This window comes from Leptonychotes weddellii, chromosome 12, assembly GCF_054177405.1.
Source record: "Leptonychotes weddellii isolate Sample4059 chromosome 12, ASM5417740v2, whole genome shotgun sequence".
In the NCBI taxonomy this organism is placed as follows: domain Eukaryota; kingdom Metazoa; phylum Chordata; class Mammalia; order Carnivora; family Phocidae; genus Leptonychotes; species Leptonychotes weddellii.
Window position 1 is genome coordinate 42445101 of NC_138380.1, and position 21044 is coordinate 42466144.

The window sequence follows — 21044 nt, forward strand, 5'->3', positions numbered from 1 at the left end:
TAAGGTCGGTTGACTAATAACCCAAATCCCATCAGCTTCCTCAATTCCCAGTTACCATGTGACTTAACCTATTCACAGAATCTGAGGATTTGGATGTGGACACCTTGTGGGGGGCTTTATTCTGTGCCAAATGGATACTTGTGTCTAAATTTGCGATTCTTAGTATATTCTCTCTCAGTGATTCTCACAGTTTATTGTATTTAAGAATTATCTCCAAATTTCCCCAGAAACTGACTTGTAAATTGGGAGAGGCCAGCAAGTGATAGAATTACCAAGTAAGCCACACCTGAGAAGCCATGGTTCCAGCCTATAGGCCACCATCCTGTTTTTAGTGCTTCTGGACCCAAAGTGATCCACACCCCTTTATCCAGAAAGAAACACCTCTGGCAGCTAAACTGGTGCAAATGGGGGTGGTGTATTGTCTCATGCTCCCCCCTGGGCGAGGGCTGGAATGTAGGCCTGAAGCGGGGAGTGTAGTCTGTGGGGTCAGTTTTCCTCATCCTGCTCGGTGTTCCTCTAAGGCCTGCTGGGGCTCCATCTCCCCTGAGCTCTCTGTCTCCCTTAGCCCCGAGAAACCCCACTTCCTACTTTCTCTTCTGCTTCGGTGACCATTTCTGATACCAGGAAGTTCCCCATTGACTTCTGCATGTTGAATCTCCAATAGTAATAACCCAGATTTGTGAAAACAGGAATTAATGGTAAGGGAAGTGGTCAAATGAAAACAAAACAAAGACTCAGTCCTTTCTTTTCTTCAGTTGCCTCTGAGCAGGGGTACAGTTTCCTCTAGAACATAGGTGGTGTAGCAAGACTGGAAAGCCAGTCAGGGAAATGGGCTTAGATTCTGTACCCTCTCCTGGTTGCCAGACTGACATCTGAACTTTCGTGGCATTAAACAGTGACTGGGCTGTTGGGGTCCCCCCCTTAATTAAATGAAGACCTATGTCTGCATCCCCTGGCCAGATTATGCTCTTTGGGGCCCAGGACTATAGCCCGAAACACATTCTAAGATGATCCCAGAAGACAAACTCGAGGCCGCCACAACAGGAAAGAAAAAGCTCGAGCACAGCATGTTCTATTGGAAATGACAGGCTCAGCTTCAGGGGAGAAACAGGCAGGATGAGAAGATGGTACCCCTGACAAGTGTCACCATGTGGCAGCCAGGATAGATGGTTCTGAGCCTTTCTTACCTGGGGAACCCACACACAGAGCTGGCATCTGAGACCCCAGGGCAACAATTCCTGCCAAGCCAGTCGGGCTGTAAATTATGAAACAGGCTAGTTTGGGTGAAGAAGAGAAAGCATGTGAGAAGGAAAAGCGGTGATTACCCAGATAGGGAAGAGTTCCTTTCATTTGGCAGAAAGATTATTTCATTGCCTGTCACAGGGAAGCAGCTGAATTATCATCAGGAGAGAAATGGCCCTTTACAAAAATTGAAGATAGAGAAAATAAGAGAGATCCAGGAAGGATGCACACTTGTAATACCCTCTGAGTATTTTGGGGGATGCTGTTTCTCAAATTAGTTTTGTCTTCCTGTTATTTCTGTGAGACTCCCCTGTTACTGTATACAGAGCAGTGCATAATGGATTCTAGAGCTGGAAATTGGTGTGCAGTGGGGATGCAATGTGCAAGAGAAATAATAGGCATTTTATTTCATGGGAGAAAAAGTATAATGAAGCCAATAAAAATGTCACAATTTTAATGAGTATTGTTAATTGAACATTGACTATGTGCTAAGCACTGTGCATTTTCTTATTCAATCCTTACAATAACCACATGAAGAAGGAATTATTATCCTTGTTTAATAGATGAAGAGGATTACAGAGATTAAATAATTAGCCCCAAATTGCCCAACTAGAAATTGGCAGAACTTGAATTTAAAATAAATGATGGAGAAATCTTTGCTCCTGATCATTGTATGTTGATCCTGAGAAAACTGGCCATAGAAGGTGCTAGACTACAGTCATTAACATGATAGCTCTTGAGTTAGTCTAGCTTGCATAAAACCTTGGCTTGTGTGTGCCAAAGGTGAGGATCAGGATACCTACTTGAGAGCAGTTTTGAGACAAATGAGAGAATGCGGGAAAGCCTTAGACGGGCCCCTGACACGTAGTAAGTGGAGTTTCTGTTGCTATTATTTCATTATCATCATGTTTATCATTATTAGTTTTCCTGTTATTAATACAAATACTGTGCAGAACTAAACCAGTCGCAATGTGGGAGATTAAAGAAGACAGAAAGCAGGAGGCAATTCCAAATCGGAAGTTGCTGAAAGCCAGCGAAGAGTATGGATTAATTGCTACTGGGGAAAGAAATTACAAAGTGAAACTGGGGTTTTCCATATTTAAGAAGATAAAAAGGCACACAGATTATTATTTTTTGCAATTAGAATTCTTCCCACTGGAAAAAGATATCCCGTATTTGACTTTGTCTTAGGGATATGGGAATAGAGATGATTTGTTGGATTGTTTGCCTCAAATATTATGGAATCCAAACCAGAGACATTTAGACTTAGGCCTGTGCCCCTCTACTAAGGGCCCCATCTTGCTCCTTGGGCCAAGGGGAGTGGCTGGGATTCCTGGAATCTGAGTATCTGGTGACTGAGGAAGATCAATATCATATTGAGGAGTCAGCAAGGCTGGGATAGGGTGAGGTAGCCAGACTCCAGGAGTGACCTTTGTTTCTTAATAGCCGTGCTCCTTTGTAGTCCCCTGCCTTATTGAATCAAGGCTGGCCTTTGTGAGCAATGCACTAGAGAAGAAGTGATGGTGGGTGAATTCCAAGGCCACTGTCAAGGGCAGTGCCACTTCTGCCTTGGTCTCTTGGATCACTCACCCCTGAGGGAAGCCAGATGCCATTGGGAGGACACTAAAGCAACCGTGTGGGTAAACCTATGTGGAGAGAAAGTGAGTGCTCACCCACCAGTCAGCACCAACGTTGGATGATGTTCATCCAGCCCAAGTCAGAGGACTGTAGTCCCGGCTGATATCTTAACTGGAATTTCCTGAGACACCCTGAGCCAGAACTGTCCAGCCAGACATCCCCGAATTCCTGACCCACAGAAAGCACGGGAGAATAATTGATTACTGTTGTCTTAAGCCACTAAGTTTTGGATACATGTTATACAGCATTAGATAACTACTATAGCCTCTTCTCACGTACTTTTGGGCTGTGACTGTGATATCTTATGACCACTAGAACTAGCTCCAATTCTATCCTTTTACTTGCTCCAAGGTACCAGAGCTGTAGACGTTTTTTCCTGTGTAGCAAGCATGATATTAAGCTTTGTCAGTAGAGGGTGCTGGAGGGACATTGCAGGAGGACATCGGCTTCTCTTCCTGTTCCCTTGTCCAGTCTGTCAGCAGTGCGTGTGTGGGGGACATCCAGTAGTGCCCTGTTCTTGCTGGGCTCCCAGACCACGAAGACCCTCAGCAAGCTTACAGTCCTGGCTCTGTCCCAGTGACCACCTGGCTGCAGCTCCCTCAACATGGGCACCATCCATCCCAGGACATCCCATACTTTCCAGTGAGCCGGTTCCCTAAGCCACCTCTCTGCAGCCCTCCCACCTGCCTTGACCCCCTGCACCCAAGGCTAGTTTCCCACAGCCCTCCCAGTGTGGACACTGCGCACTCCAGGCTGTGTGCCACCCTCAAATAAGTAGAGTCTCCCGCCAGCCACAGACCACTTTTCCCTGGAGGCCTTTCCGACTTGTCTATGGATTGTTGGCCAGTAGTGAGCCAGGCAACCCAGTGAACTTCTCAGCCACCCAGTGGGTACAGTCAGCCCTTCTCCAGTGAGGTCTAGACCACAGCCTTGGGATGTAAGCCTTATACCTTGGGGTATAAGCCTTGGGAAGAGCCCCATCCCCACAGTATGTTTGTCCACCTGTGGGCACTTTCCCTCAGCACAGGGTATTCTTTAGGGTTTCCCTTACATATTTATGGCTATCCCTTGTTATAATGAATATCTCTTTAAAATTTCCCTGTTCCGTGGTGAACACAGGAAGCCTATCCGATATGCTGGTATTTGGCCAACATTGAGGATGTGGTTCATGCGGGGACAGACCACTCTAGCATTACATCCCCACTTTGGCCCAGTAGTGAGTGGATGTGATACCCATGGTGGATGGGGACCAGAGCACTCACTGGAACTTGTAACAGAATTAAAGGTCAATGTTTTCATATAAAAAAATAACAGTAATTTAAAAATGGGAAAATTTAAAAATTAAAATTAACTATGTGGTTTCTGTCTTTTGATTGGACCCTAACTAATATAGCCAACCCATTCTTTATTTATTTTTAGTTTTAGTTTTTATTTATTTTTATTTTTGTTTTTTAGAGAGAGAGAGCGTGTGTGTGGTGGGGGGTGGGGGCAGAGGAGAGGGAGAGAGAATCTCAAGCATGCTCCACACCCAGCGTGGAGCCCAACGTGGGGCTTGATCTCATGACCCTGAGATCATGACCTGAGCTGAAATCAAGAGTCAGACGCTTAACCAACTGAGCCACCCAGGCACCCCTAGATAACCCATTCTAAATCCTTCTTTCCTGGGGCGCCTGGATGGCTCAGTTGTTAAGTGTCTGCCTTCGGCTCAGGTCATGATCCCAGGGTCCTGGGATCGAGCCCTGCATCGGGCTCCCTGTTCAGCGGAGAGCCTGCTTCTCCCTCTCCCACTCCCCCTGCTTGTGTTCCCTCTCTTGATGTGTCTCTCTCTGTCAAATAAATAAAATCTTTAAAATAAATAAATAAATAAATCCTTCTTTCCTGCCCAGAGACACCAAGGGCGGAAAGGGGGGTCAACTGGAAAGGCATCAGGATCCAGGGCAGCCAGTCTTCAGTCTCAGCCTTATTCTGTCCAAGACCACAGGATCACTCATCTCTGCTTCATTCTTCTCTCTTGGCAGAGATCAGCATGCTTTGTTTCTCCAGGTATCTGGCAGAAGATGGCTACCTTACAGTTTCTACCTTTACCTGTCCTCGAACTTTGCAATCAACAGAGATCAAATAGCGCTTCTGCTAGGGGCAGATATGACTGGCCCACTTTGGGTCAGGTGTTTTTCTTGGTCCAATCAGCTAAAGCTGAGAGTGCAGTTTCTTGTGATATAAACATGGCTAATGGGTCTCTTCTGTTGGTAAATGCAGAGTCCTTAGAGAAGGGGTTGGGGACTGAACAAATCTCTTAAAATATGTCTACCACAGAAGGCTGTAGATCCATTAGTCATACAGCAAAGATTTGGAGGTCATAGACATTTGTCCCCAGACTTTCACTGTTTATCTTCTCTTTGCTATTATTGTACTTATGGCATCAGAGATCTGGAAGAATAGAAGTTAGCTGAAACGAAACAAGAAGAAAGTAGCTAAAAATGATAAATTACAGATCATTCCATCCATAGAAATATTCGAACTGCAGAAACCTTTATGTGCCTCATTGCACATGGAGAGGAAAGTGACTAACTTCTTCAGCCATTTCTTTGTTTGCATCAAGAATGGGGAAGTCAGGCCTTTCTCTAATACCCACCCCCCACCCTGCTTCATTCTAAATTCCACCTTTCTGGCGGGAGGCACCAACAGAGAAGCCATAACTACCTCGTGAAGGAATGAGAGCCAAGTATAAAGGTTAGGAAGGAGAAAGGTAGAGAAGATTCTGGTGGAGTGTAAGTTGGCTCAGTTTAATTGAGATGACTCGAAGTCAAGGAGAGTCAGTGCAAGCTTGGTAGTGATGTAAGGAGACCTCAAAACAGAAAAAAATGTTTGTAGTTTTCCGTGTGATGGTGTAGGGCAACAATCACAGTAAAGGAAGTTTAGCAAGAAGTCAACACCAACCACGGTAAGTAAAACTCCTCCGAAAAACACGTGATGTCTTAAGCAAGTTGTTTATATGTATTGGGAGTGTGTGTGTAGAACTAAAATGTTACTAGTTAGCTGGTTAACAATTCTAGTCACAAAACCAGTTGCTTTTTTTTTTTTTTTTAGATTTTATTTATTTATCTGAGACAGAGAGAATGAGAGAGACAGAGAGCACATGAGAGGGGGGAGGGTCAGAGGGAGAAGCAGACCCCCTGCCGAGCAGGGAGCCCGATGCGGGACTCGATCCCGGGACTCCAGGATCATGACCTGAGCCGAAGGCAGTCGCTTAACCAACTGAGCCACCCAGGCGCCCAACCAGTTGCTTTAAATAACAAAACCCTGCCTTGATTAAACCACAGTGTAGCAGCTGAAGTATCAGCTGAACTGGGATCTGTGTGGCAAAATGGGAGTCCATTCAAACCTACTTGGGGGAATTTCAAGACATTTACTTGGGGTACTAATGACTTCAATTAGGACAGAACGCATTACTTAAGCCAAGCAAATGATCAGCCTCTGCATATAGAAGTGTGAAGGGAGCTTTAATTAATTTACTAATTGCACTTCTCATCTTAAGCGGTACCATTGATTTGGGTCTGTTAGTGGTTTAGTTGCTGTTTTCTCTTACAAAGTATGGTGTTCCTGATGGGGTGAGTGGGAGGGAGGGGGTGGCTAGAATACGTACCCGGCCCTGGGCATTGGCAGACAATGTTGCCCTAATACTTGCTGAGATACCTAAGATTCCCTGGGGTCATTCCAATATGTCCTTTGTATAAAATGCAATCAAGTTACTGCAGAATACCAAAATTGGCAAGTCTTTAGTGCCACTCCCATCCGCCAATATATGAACTCACTGCTTCAGTGATACGTGTAAAGCCTGAGTAGAAGGTTATCTCTACCAGGAAATACAGAGGGCTTGGGAGGACAGAACGAGAAAGGTGGGTATGATTTGATACCCACCTATGATTTGATGAGGAGCAGGGTGAAAAGGAGGACTCGGCATGAGGGGACACCGTCCATGGAGGGCATGTCCACGTGGGGAACGGTAGGGCAGGAAGGTTTGGTTTCATTACTGTTCACATAGCTTCCTCTGTGATCATGTAGAAGCAAGGAGAACAGAAGAAACTGGGTGTTTCTAAGAATCCTTTTATGTACAGAATGTCAAACCAAATGAGTGAGTTTCACTTACTTGGAATATGACAATCTATTAAGACAGAGGGTAGATTTGTTCACCATCATTATGAATAAATATTGGAATGCTCTAACATGAGACATTGTGAACCTTCCGTCTGTAGGCATTCTGAAAAACTAAGTAAATAACCTGCTTCCTTTTGGGCTTTTTATTCTGGAACAAACCCTGAGGAAGGAGTGGCCAAGTTCATGAATTGGCCACCAGGGGTCACCAGAAGAATTTCAAGGGCTTCTGAGGCAAAGCCCTGGTTTCTTGCTCACCAACAGAAGGGGCAGGTTTGTGGTACCTGTATGCACACACCCTCCTGATGGTAGAGATACTTCTCACTTAAATATTTATGACTCCCCTTAACATAAGAATAAAAAATAAAAAATAAAAAAAAATTAAAAAAAAAAAAATATTTATGACTCCTCATGTCCTTTCTCTTATATTTAAGATTTCTTTGTCCCTTCTTCGTCCCCAGTTCCTACTACACTATTCGGACCTATAGGTCATTAACAGAGATTTTTGTTTTCTTTTTAATTAAATGTATAAATGCTTATCAGTAGGGGATTACTCATCTTTCAGGTCCTAGCTCAAATGTTAGCCCCTCACCAGACGCCTTAAGTATTCAATCTAATGGCTTTCCATTGCTCTCTTACATCACCCACTTATTTAATTACTTATTTATTACCTATCTTCCCACCTCACCAGAGAAATAATCAGAGCTAACATTTAAATAGATGTGCCAGGCACTATTCTAAGTACTGTGCATATATTAATCCTTTGAATCTGTACCACAGCTATATAAGATAGGCATTATTATTCTTAAGCAGAGGACACTGAGACACAGAGAAGTTAAGCAACTTGCTCAAGGGCACACAGCTGTAAAATAAGGTAGTTGGAATTCAAACTTTGGCAGTCTGGTGCCAAAATCCATGCTCTTAACCATTAAGTACCCTACCTGTCCATGAGTGAAAGCTGGTCTGCATCCCCAGGCTTAGAACAGTGCCTGTCAGTGTTGTATGTTAAGTGCATTAATACATTGTGGTAAATTCAGAATGCCATACTGTTTAGTTAAATCATCATATGTACTGTTATGGAAAGATTTTTGTGATATATTAAGTGACCATAGCAAATATAGAATATTACATGTAGCCTCGTCCTATTTTCAGAAAACAAAAAGGTATTTACACACATGGCTTATATGACATCTACAAAATATTTATATATGTATGTGTTGGGGGGTTAGAGAAAAATTTGGAAGATTAAACCATCTCCATGATCATTTCTAGGGACCATGATGGTGGGGTAAGGGGGATTTTTTTTAATACCTTCTTTAAAAAACTATTAGTTAAGAGTAAGTGTTTTCTTTATAACAATAAATGTTAAGGAAAATTTCTAAAACTTTTGACAAAAATAAATGCCCTTTTTCTCTTGTTCCATACACTCTTGAATTATAACTTCAAAATAATAAATACTTTAAAAGCCCTGGGCTTTGTAAATCTGTAAATGAATTAGAGCAATTGTTTCTTACTTTATTTGAGCTTAAGTTTTGCAATGTGGTTTTGTTCAGAATGTCTTCATTTATTTTTATTCTTTCCTAAGTTGGGGTGGACAGTGAGAGAGGGCTGCATTCTCACAATTGAGAGCTAAATAGATCACCCTGCAAATTATCACATAATAGCTTTATGCCATTATTATTGATGTAATTATTATTATATGTATGACATCAGGATGTCATATCATATTACAAAAGTCTGCGTGCTGTGGTGTAACTAACTCTTGGGATTTTAACACTGAATATGTAAACCTTTGTTTTCCAGCATCTGACTTTTGCATTTTATTCCCAATAAGGAGAGTGTTAGTTCATAGGTTAGTTGGTGTATCAAAGTAGAAAGATGTGTGCATGGCGTTTTCTTGAAAAAATGGGCTTCCTTAAGGGTTGTTGAGCTCATTCACCTCCTTCAGGAAAGTACATTTGAGGAGCAAGGTCAACTGAGGTTGGAGGTGTGTATGCTGATCTCTTATTATTGAAGCATTCCAAGAATGCAGTGTCCTATACTTCAAAGTTGCATAATAAAGATGTTTGGCACCAATCTGTTTGACTTCACTTTGTAGTGTGGCCTCTCAGGGTCAGGCTATTTTTCTGAGAGCCCAGAGGTCCCATCATTGTGCCAGGTCACAGGAAGGGACATGAAAAGCTAGAGGAGAATAGGGCAGAGACCAGAGGGCCCAGTCACCCAAGAGGACAAACTTCCTTCGCCCTCACAAATTTCTCAGCCCTGCCTCCACATCAGAACCACCTGGGGACTTTTGAAAACATCCATGCCTACCTCACCCCAGACCAGTTGAGTTGGAATCGCTGGGATTTGGGCCTAGGCAGCAATTGTTTAAAAAGCTATTTTAATGGGTGGCCAAGGTTGAGAATCATTGGCTCACATGTAGCACACCGTGGCTTCTAGAAGCTCCTGTGCACATTAGGAAGGAAGTGGGGGCTGGGCGTCCACTGGAATGAGTGGACGCACAGTACCCCTCACATCGCCGGGGAGGCTGGAACTGCTCCCATTGAGATCCATTGCTTCTCCACCTCTAATACACTCACAAGTGGGAAGTGGTCCTGGTGAGTGGTATTGAAGAGCGAGCTGGAGGGTCTGAGGGGAGCTAAAAATCACTGATTCAAACAGGGCACCCACAGTTGGGGCCAGGCAGGTTAGGGCGGAGCTGGTTCTATTAATCGGCCCAGCAGAGTCTGCAATATCATTTCATGATACTTTTTCTCATGTCTGTGAGGTGGGCCTTGTTGCCATTTGATGGATAAGGAAACTGGGCTGGAAGGATTGGAGGGCCAGGATCACACAGCTGTTTTGTGGCCAAGTAGGACCAGAATCTGTGTGGCTACCGATCCAGGGCTCACCCTACATCCCCACAGCAGCCTTAGAAGGCTGCCTTTGATTTTAGTATTTCCTGCTTCAACTTATAAGACAAGTCTCTTGAATTTTTTATGGACTTTTGCAACCCTTGTGGCAAGGGGCTAACTAGTGAAAAACTGACCAGGGAAGATATCAGCCAAAGGAGCAAGGACCCACTTTTCCTATTCTCTCATTTATAGATCGTTTACATTAAAACTATAAATTCTGAATGTTTCTTTATTACAGCAATAGCTAATGTGTGCAGAACACATACTCTATGCTACTCACTAAACTTTGAAGATTAATTTGAGTCCTCCCATCAACCACACGGCATAGGTACTATTATTATTTTTTTCATAATACTATTATTGATACTATTATTGATTTTACAGATGAGGAAACTGAGGTTCAGAGAACTCAGGCAACTTGCTTAAAGCCATACAGCTAGTGGATAGTAAAGCCCAGATTTGAATCCAGTTTGGGGCAAGAACTCACACACTTATCCATTATACCAGGCTGAGTTAGAGCCCTGCTGATCTGAGTTCCCAGTCTGACTCTGGCCTCCTACCTTTTCTACCTGTTTTTTTAATTGTAATAATTGTTTACACTTCTTGTGCCTTTATCAGACGTTAGGCATTGTTCCAAGGGCTTTACAAATTTTATCTCATTTAATTCCTTGATGCTGGCCCCCTCATAGAGAGGCTCTTGTCTAGCTTACAGCTGTTCTTACCACCACCCCTCTTTCTGCAAGGCCCCGTTGTCCCCTTTCTGAAGCTGCTAAAGGACTATGTCAGACTTCTGGTGACTTCTGCCCATCTGTCCTCCCGGCTAGAACCCTGTGCTCAGCTCTTCTTCCAAGTTCTTGGTGGTGGTGTCCCAAATCGCCTCCCGTTGAGTCAGTCTGCTTCTGCTCACAGCCTTCCCACATCACCCATGGGGACACAGCAGGCCACTAAGACCGTCGAATGAAACACTGGTTGGTGTCTGTGTGACTGGACTAAGCGAGGGGTTGCAGGATTTCATTCTGAGCTGAAGCAATGAGATCTTTGCTTGAGGAGCCCAGTTGACTGAACATCAAATGAGCCACGACACCCAGAGAGCGCTCACTGTCACATCCAACTGTGAGCCTCCCTGAAGCCACTTTGAGCTCCTTCCAGATAGCTCCGGAGGATTCCCTTAGGGCCAGGTGGCCTGTCGTTCACCACACTCACATCCAGCTCTTTTGTATTGGGGGGATTTTCCCCTCCCATTTCCCTCTGTCTGTGGTGTTCCCTGGCTCCTCTCATGGCTGGATGGTTCTAGAACTCAGGTCTCATTCAGCTCAGGATCTCACTGAGTTCTTCCATGATCACTTGTGTTTAAAGGAAGGGTCATTCTTTTCTGCCCTCACCCACTCTTTTTTTGTTTGTTTGTTTAAGATTTTATTTATTTGTCAGAGAGAGAGAGAGAGAGCATGAGCAGAGGGCGAGCGGCAGGCAGAGGGAGAGGGAGAAGCATACTCCCTGCTGAGCAAGGAGCCTGACGCAGGGCTTGATCCCGAGATCCTGAGATCATGACCTGAGCTGAAGGCAGACGCTTAACTGACTGAGCCACCCAGGCGCCCCCTCACCCACTCTCTTAACATCACCTTTATTTCCTTTCCACATGCTTTAATCATCGGGTTTTTTCTTTACTTACTTATGGTCTGTATTTCCCATGAAAATGTAAGCTGGAAGTGGTTTTTTTGTTTTTTTTTTTTAACTCACTGCCCTGCTATGTATAGCTACTTCCAGCACAGTGCCTGACCCCCAGGAGGTGCTCAATAGATATGTAAAGAAAGAAGAAGGAAGTAAAGACCCCTCTCTCATGGAGGTTGATGGTATTGACCTTGCTGCCAGAAGCTCATTTTCGTCACCCAGTCCTGCCAGTGACCTTTTCTTACTTCCTCTTCTCTGCCTCCTTAATCAAGTTGGACCTTGCTTGGGGTTTTTGTTGCTGTTGTTTGTATTGGCTGAACCACTCCGGGCCTCCGCGCTTCTTCTCAGTTCCCGCGTGTTGAAGGAAGTGGTTGCTGTCCTTGTGAACACCCTCTTGGTGAATCAAATCGGAAAGGCCATTTGGGCTCCCAGTGAAGCAGGCCAACTGTCACTGAGGAGGAGGGACTCTTGGTTGTGCCTCCGTGGGAGTATGTTGGTCAAATGCAAGTTGAAACTGCTAAAACAATATAACCGTGCCCTAGGCAATATACTGGGTTTCTAGGGGCATATAGAGGCAGACCTTCTATATTCAGTGGGCTTCCTGGCTATTGGCTCAATAAGACTGAACCGAGCAAGATAGATACTGGCATTATGGGGCAGATACTAATTCAAGGCAAGAGATTACCAGCACTTCATTTGTAATGGAGAGCAGTCACTGGGGTCTGGGAAGGCTTTGGGAGATGTAGTCGAGGCAGTGAACGACGCGGGATCTGGATAAGTTTGCTTGAGTGTATTCTTTTGCTTAGTACTCTGTGTGGTCCCTGGCTTCTTTGTCCCCCTTAGGTAGACCCCACGGTTGCTCCAGTGGCCCTCTGGCTGCAGGGAGGGCCCGGAGGTTCATCCATGTTTGGACTCTTTGTGGAACACGGACCTTATTTTGTCACAAGTAACATGACCCGTAAGTATTGCTTGGACTCTATTTTCCTATGGAGAGGTTTTCACCTGAACCTTATATCTGCTCCAGAAAAAATTTAAAGTGTACGTGGAACCACAAGGAATAACATAATAGTTTTAGATGATAAAAACGTCGCTCTCTGGTGTCTGTCCAAGAAGGAGGAGGCACCAGGGTGAGTGTCCTGGCTGGGCTTCTTTCTCCCTTGAAATTTGGGTGAAAGGTTCTAAGCTATTTTCTTGCAGTCTGCTGCTGACTCAAGCAATCTGGGCTTATGAAAACAGTTGGTATCTATTACTCTTTGGGCGAGCTCTTTTGCATGAGACTAACGGATGGAATTATATCCCTAATTATTCACACAAACTGAACACTGTATGGTTCAGTCAACATAAATGATCAGATATCCTGGAGGCAAGATGCTGTGGGTGGGGGCGGGGGCAGGGGAAGGAGCAGAGGAGTCACATCTGGCTGTCACCCCGGTTTACCTCCATCTCATTTTCGGGGGGTGGGGGAGATCGTTTACTTTCCCTGGGCCAGAATTTGGAGGGTGAACCATTCGTGACTTAGGTAAAAAAGCATGTCTGCCATTTCTGCTGGAGTTGTTCTCCTTGGCATTGGCTAGGAGGAAGAAGATTCATAAGGATCAGACATTAAGAAGGGTTGATTGGATCAGACAGATGGGTTTACCCTATAGGTAGTTGATGAGTTTTTCCAGTTGCATGGGGTCTTGTTTCCAAACTTCATCCTAGAAAAGGATGTAGAAACCCTCGGGGTCCAGGGAAAGTAAAGGAGAGGAGAGGAGAAGAAAAAGGTATTGGTGTCTGTTCCCCATTGCGAGAGTATGAGGCAATGTCAGAGGGACACCGGGAGTTCATTGATAGGATGGGGACAGGTGGGCTTGTTGGGCTCCTGAACAAAGTTGGGCCCTAGGTGGGATGGTTTGTTAAAGACCCAGTCTCAAACCTCTTCTCTGTTTTGCTAGTGCGTCCCAGAGACTTTGCTTGGACCACCACACTTTCCATGCTTTACATTGATAATCCAGTGAGTATCTGATGACCTTATGAAATGTCAATGTGGGCCTCTCTTGTCTTTTTTCTTTTTATAAAATATATTTAAGAGATGGGGGGCAGGAAATAGAAATTTAGGGTTTTTTTTTTTGCTTTTTAAAATAGAATTTAGGGCGCCTGGGTGGCTCAGTTGGTTAAGCGACTGCCTTCGGCTCAGGTCATGATCCTGGAGTCCCGGGATTGAGTCCCACGTCGGGCTCCCTGCTCATCAGGGAGTCTGCCTCTCTCTCTGACCCTCCCCCCTCTCATGCTCTTTCCCTCTATCTCATTCTCTCTCTCAAATAAATAAATAAAATCTTTTAAAAATAAATAAATAAAATAAAATAGAATTTATTAAAAAGCATTTGGGATTTAGTTTTTCTAACATGTATCCTTAAATCTGAGTTTCGGAATTTTGCTTGCTACCTTCTCTCCTTCTCTCATTTTAAATCTTATGAAATGTCCTGTTCAGTGCATTATACCATCCAGGATAAGGGATTAGTTTCTTTCCACTGATTATATGGCTTCCCCATATCATGGATTATTATATAGTACTAGAATTCCTAATTTTTCTAACAGAGTTCTAGGTTTAAAAAGTCAAAACTGGTCTCCCTCATTTATCACAGTGAGCCTCATCTTGGAATAAAAAGTAGAATTCTCCTTGGGAAGTTCTTGTGAAATTGAGTCCAGTAAACAGCAAAGTAGGAGACTAACTTTAGGGTCAGCTTCTGCTGCAGGAGTATCTTTACCTCCTAGCTAATTTCTCTGATTTCTTTCACTTCCCAGATGGTTCAAAGAGAAAACAGGTAAATAGGGAGTAAAAGGAGAACAACATACCCATTTCCCCCCCCTTCATACCAAGTTTTGTCAACCATCCTCTTTCCTAGTCTATGACTGCATATTTATATTGCCTAAGTTGAATGAAATGTCCTGTTCCCTTGTGTGTTTGGGGAAAACAAAAACAAAATCAAAATACTTAGTTGTGGTTGAGGTGCACCCCTTATACAAATTATTGACGCAAAATCAGTGATAGCTTCTTATTTTGACAGCCTAGTTGTCTAGGAACTTCTAGGTATAAGGAAATATTAGTTTAAAACTAATCTTTATTTTAAAACCTACTTACTGAATATGAAGGGGCTTAGTGGCCATATTTCTCGCAAATGAAAAATCAAAACACACACATACACCATCTTTTATCTGCAGCCTAGAGAGTTCCTTCTTGTCAGGACAGAGCAATGCACTCTCCAGGTTTCAGAAAGGAGACAACTTTGGGTCTTTTGATACTATGTTGGGGGCCAGGAAAGGCGAATTCCTCCCCCTTAAATCAACATCAAATCAAATCAACCACAATGGAATCAGGACAGCTCAGCCACTGACCTTTATGCTAATTTTTTTTTTTTTTCTTTTTTAGAGAGAGCAAGAGGCGGGGGTGGAGGGGAAGAGGGAGAGAGAGCATCCCAAGCAGACTCTGCACTGAGCGCGGAGCCTGACAACGGGGCTTGATCTCACAACAGATATCACAACCTGAGCGGAAACAAGGAGTTGGACGCTCAACTGACTGAGCCACCCAGGTGCCCGGTGCTGATATTTTATTTGGGCTTGGAGGAGAGGAGAGGAAAAAGGTGAAATGCAGCATCCTCCTATGAGGTTGACTAAATGCACATGGGGTAGAGGCAAAAATCCAAGATCAGAGGCTTGGCCTTTGGAATAAGGTTGATTTCCTTCCAGTGTGGTATCTTCTGGAGGGCTCCGAGGCTTGTGCTTCTCTGTTTAAACACCTGCTTATTTATTTCACCTTCAGGTGGGCACAGGCTTCAGTTTTACTGACGACCCCCAGGGATATGCAGTCAATGAGGATGATGTGGCACAGAATTTATACAGGTAAAAGGTCCTGCCTCCCTCTTGGCCTTCTTCAGACCAAACATTTTTCTATTTCAATAGGGAAATTCATCCAATAGTGTAAGTATTACTGATTTATCCTCGTGGTCTAATTCTTAAAGACATTTTAAGAATACTTCCACATGAGGAGTTCACATCCACACGCATGCGCATGCACACACGGTCTATTTTCCACTTCGTTACCTTATCACTGATAATTGTGAAAATGGCCAGCAAAGAAAATGACAAGAAAAGCTGGAATCCTAAGGCATGATTATAATTTTGTAAAAATAGCCTTTAAGAAACAATAGAAACAGAGCAGAATTATTCAACCAAAGATTATTTTCAAACCTTTCAGCCAGATGCCTCAGAGGATTTCTGCTTGCTTTTCAACATTGCATTTTAACTTTGCATTTGCCTGGAAACAGCATCTTCATAGATGCTTGCTTGTTTCTTTTCTTTCTCTCTCAGGCCTTCAAATGCAGTTTTCCCCTCGCTTGCTTCTCCTTCATGACTCCCAAGCTGAAAGCTCAGCTTGCTAGCTAGTCTCTTACTTTTTTCCTTCATCTTACAAAATTATTCTTGTGCTAAAAAGAAGAAAAAAATGGAAGGAAAATGTAAAGTTGTAAGCCTGGTCAAACAGTGTACATATAATTTCTTCTTTTTCTTACATTTGTTACAGCCATTTTTAGTACTTTTTTTTTTGAAGTAAGTGACTGTTCTTATTTGGTCACATTTTTCCAGTCTGTAAATTATTACTAGAGATCAAGTCCTGAATTCTTTCCGATCACTAGGGCACCTACTTTATACATTATAATCATTTACTAAAAAAATCCTCGTGGCTAGAAAGAGTTAACCAGTGCCCCTATTCCCCAGTTGCACCAAACACTCATTCGGCTTGGTGAGCAAACCCAACCAATCCCTAAAGTGAAAGTAAATTTGATAGAAGTCAGAGTTTTTTGATCTCTGACAAAAGTTTTCTGTTTTGTTTTTCTTTCTCCCCAAGGCAGATGGCTGGGGGACAGAGGAAAGAGGAACCTGGCCTTTCTTCCAGATATTTCTCTCTCCCTTCCTGACCCAGAAAACAATATGGTGGCTGTTTTCTACACTTTCATTTGTCCTATGTCCCCTTATTTCAACACTTCCATTCAGTTTCTGGGGGGAGGGCTAGGACCCAACACTTTTGTTACCAGGTACAGTGGGTCCTGGGAGCAGATTAGCCAGATTTCTACAGGGATTCCCCCTCCTCTGCCCCTAGCTCAGGCACTTCCTGTTACCTTATAGAGACAGAGTTGTGGTGGCTATCCTTAACAAGTTTTCTCAAGCACCATGAGCAGTGACTGTGTGCTCTCATTTTACAGATAGGAAACCTACTTCCCCCGCATTCCTCCCCACCCCTTCCGACCCCCTTTTGGTTTAAATCTAAACAAGCTCAGTTCTTTAACTAGCAAACACCCAGAGGGCAGAGGTTCCAAGAAATGCATCAATCCCCACTAAGCCAGAGCATGCAACCCTGCCGTTCCTTTTCTGTCTCTCCTTCCCCTCTCCCAAAGATGGTCCCAACTTCCCGTTGACCCTCCGTGTGGTTATTTACTGCTGACATGTGGTACATCTCCTTTTGCATGACATGTAAAGAGAACCTATTTCAAAGCATCCATTGTTTATAGCTGTTTCAGTTCTTTTTGCTTCAGGCTCTTAGAACTAGAAAATAGCTAATCAAGGGTAGTGCAGAAAACTGATTTCAGCTGTTTCTTTTATAGTTTACACTATTTGTTTCCCTCTGTGACTACATTCTTCTTTCCAGCTCTCCAGATGGGTGTTTGGAATAAGAAGGTCTCTTTGAAACCTATAAACGGGTTACTACAGGTTTAAAGAGTGGACCTTCTTTTTCTCCCTTTGAAAAACATCTTTCCTTTTTTTTTTCTGAAAATCCCATTCCTTTTGACTATTAATAGTCCATGGCTGTAAGGAGTAGACTCCTACTAAAGAGGCATTTGACATTCACACTCAGGCTGCTTTTCTTTTTGTTTGGAAGTAAAGCTTTTTTTTTTTTTTACACTAACAACATGTTTAAATATTCGAATTTTTGGTATTTGGAACATGCTATTAAGCCACTATGCCCCTCTGGTTTAGGTTAAAAAAACTAATTGTACTAAAGAATAATGAATTTATTAACTGATTTGGAGTATACTGTCTGGTGCCATTCTCCTTCTGTCACTGTTTATCAATTGCCTGCTCTGTGCCAGACACTTTTCCTGGTGCAGGTGACAGAATAGTCAGCCAGCCCCAGGGTCCTCATTCTGGTGCTTACCATCGAGTGGCGTGCCTGAAGTTAGCTTCTTAGCAGCAGATGGAAATGATAGTGTCGTTCCGTTCCATCTGTTGGTTTGTATAGGAAGTAATATCAATTGCTAAACAAAGCCCATAACAATGACTATGACACAGATTTCATATATTAAATGAGAACACTGCGTGATTGGCCCGGGCAGAGCCGATCGGGGCCCAGCCGTCCTAGGTGTGGGATGAATGGGAGGATGGCTGCCTACAGGCCGCCACAGAATAAAATGACAAGCTTCTTGTCACTGTGCTTATTTCAGTTGAACTGTCAGTGACTCAAGCTGCCCCTTGTTTAGCTTTTGTTGGTATGGAACTTTTGTTTAGATTATCTTAACCTCGATTCTTTTGAGCGTCTCATATTTATTATGACTCTGACTCCACCAGACTCTCTAGTGCATTATCATTTCCATCTACCTTCTGTGCCCCGAACCCACCAACTTCCCTTTTTACAAAATTTATCTGAGGAAGACTTTCTTCCTAGTCATTGTCCCTTGCAAGCGCGGTTTCTTCCTGTTGTCCTTTAATGTAACTTTCTGCCACCAGGTGTCCTTTGACTAAATTCAACTTACTAGACAAGGCCCTTGGCACAATGCTAGCAAGGTTGCCAAAAAGAATCATCTGGCAGAGGCTTGCTTCCTGGGACATCTATCTCTTGTGCCTGAATAAATGCATGGCATGCATGCACACACACACACTCATGCACACACACGTACATTATGTATTACAGATTTTAGCAATTCTGCTTCCAAAATTTGAAACTTTTATGTAGGCTTGATTCTAGATTATATTTTTAAGCAAACCCTCACCGTGGAATACGAATTACACACAGTGGAGTAAAACACAGTTAAACAAGCAAATGGCATATGTAAATCCAACTTACTAAATTTACTTTTTTCATTCTTCACTCCCATTTAAGAAAGGTCTACCAAGGGCTTGCTATGATTAGCCGAATGTTTGTTCTGATCTTCTTGTGAAATTAAAACTATAACTTCCTCAAGGTGGGAGCCTTGCCTTGGAAACGTGAGCTAGAAAATCCTGGCATTTTCGAGCTAGAAGCAACCTGAGAGGTTAGCTCCCTGAACTAAGATTGCCCGATGAAATACAGAACGCCCAGTTAAATGTTAATTTCAGATAAATAATGAATAATGTTTTTACTCTATGTCCCATGCAATATTTGGGTCATAGTTACATGAAAACATTATTTGTTGTTTATCTGAAATTCAAGTTTAATTGGATGTCTTGTATTTTTATTTGCTAAGGCTGGCAACCCTGACAACTTTAACAGATTCTCCAAGGAAGTAAGCTTTAAGCTAAAGCATAAGGCTTAAGTGAGATTTACTATATTAAATTGTCTATTGCCATTCCAACTAGCAGGAAGAGAGACAGAGAAGTAGTTTTTAGCCTGAAGGGTGGCGAGGGAAGGGTGGAAAATAAACTTCTATTTTTATCTCCACGCTAAAGCCAGCTTATTGCCAGCACAAACATGGAAGCTATATAGTGCAGCTTCCCAGATTCAGTTGCTACAAAGACTTTAGTTACTATAAATAATAAATACAGAAATACACCACAGCTCTACAGTGGTCTTTAATGGTGGATTTTTATGGAGCCTTTGAAAATTAAGTACAGCCAGGATCTTGGGGATTGTAATGACCCAGTTTTGCCTCCCTGTAACCCTTGAACTTTCTCCTCCTCCTGGTTTTGCAGGGTCTCCTTGCCTTTCATCTTCACTGGATAGTTCATGGCTTTTAGTCCCGCAGCAGGAAGCTGGAACAAAAGCGCTGCCTAGCTTCTCAGACAATGCAATCTGGGTCAACACACTCTTAGAGCTTCTGAGTTTCACAAGTTTTGTTTCCTTTTTGAAAGATTTTGGTCAAGTAGAGAATCATTCAGTAATCTACCCTTTTCTTGCTTGTTACGAAATAATTTGAGTCCGTTTAAATCTATTTCAGTATAACTCATTGAAGTGGCTATTGGCGTTCTATAGTAAGTGTGATTTTTTTGGAGCCTAGATGCCACAGGACAGTTACTTCCAAATCTGGCCATTTGGTGGTTTTCTTGTAGACTATGGCCATTTTACAGGGTTGTTTTTTGTTGTTGTTGTTCTTGGGTTATTACAATGCTGAAATTTGGGGAACCCCATTAGAAATGTTCAGGGTTCCCCCATAGGAAGAGGATGGTAAGCCAATAAGGTTCTCATTACTTCACCACAAACCCGGGTTAATGGGGTCATAAGGTTTGTGGAACCTCCTCCAAGAATTGCTATAATAATAGATGAAAGCCCATGTCACTTTGCTCAAGGGTCCCCTCACCAGCTAGATGGTCCAGGTTGGTAATGCAGAGATTTGGAAACCTGCCCAGGGTGTTGACTCACCTTTATGGGTAAAGTAAGCCCACAATTATTTCCTAACCATCTACAGTGTGGAATGTCACGTACATGACGCTTTGAATATAATGCCTACCAGAGCTCACAGCCTAATAGCATCTTACTTCAAATGTGAAACCTAGGGGCGCCTGGGTGCCTCAGTTGTTAAGCGTCTGCCTTCGGCTCAGGTCATGATCCCGGGGTCCTGGGATCGAGCCCCGTATCGGGCTCCCTGCTCGGCAGGAAACCTGCATCTGCCTCTCCCACTCCCCCTGCTTGTGTTCCCTCTCTCGCTGTATCTCTCTCTGTCAAATAAATAAATAAAATCTTAAAAAAAAAAAATGTGAAACCTATTGTCAAAGGGTTAGATTTGGTAGCATAGCATTAAACTCTTCTGATGCCATGTAATATTTTTTATTATTGTTCTTTTTTTCAGTGCATTAGTTCAGTTTTTCCTGTTGTTTCCTGAATATAAAGAAAATGACTTTTATGCCACTGGGGAGGTAAGTTGAAGTCATGTTTTCTTGTGTGCTTCCAATATCATCAGGACTGAAATATGTCATGACATTGTGATTCATGCATTCAGTGTGTAAGCACACACACACACACAAACATATATTAATATTAATTCAGCCCATATTCAAAATTTTATATTTACTCCCAAAATGTTTTCCATAACACTTTTTATTATAAATCCAGGGCTCCCTAAAGTTTTGTATATCACAGTGGATTGTTAGGTCTCAGCCCCCTGCCGTTTTTTTAAAAATTTTATTTATTTATTTGAGAGAGAGAGAGCCCGAGCAGGGGGTGGGGTGGAGGGAGAGGGAGAGCAAACTCCCCACTGAGCAGGGAGCCTGACACGTGGCTCGATC

The 21044-nt window shown here is 43.1% G+C and overlaps 1 protein-coding gene across 5 annotated transcripts in view; it reads left to right on the forward strand.

The window, feature by feature from the left end:
* Window positions 1–21044, forward strand: part of CPVL (carboxypeptidase vitellogenic like) — a 101623-nt gene that overhangs the window by 29183 nt on the left and 51396 nt on the right. For 3 of the 5 annotated variants that reach the window (XM_081800331.1, XM_081800332.1, XM_081800333.1), the window contains 4 exons: window positions 12441–12555; window positions 13532–13590; window positions 15397–15476; window positions 20609–20675. In XM_081800331.1, the coding sequence (XP_081656457.1) occupies window positions 12441–12555; window positions 13532–13590; window positions 15397–15476; window positions 20609–20675 (321 nt within the window). The remainder of the gene's footprint in view (window positions 1–12440; window positions 12556–13531; window positions 13591–15396; window positions 15477–20608; window positions 20676–21044) is intronic. The other 2 variants (XM_081800334.1, XM_081800335.1) reach the window with 1 other exon arrangement.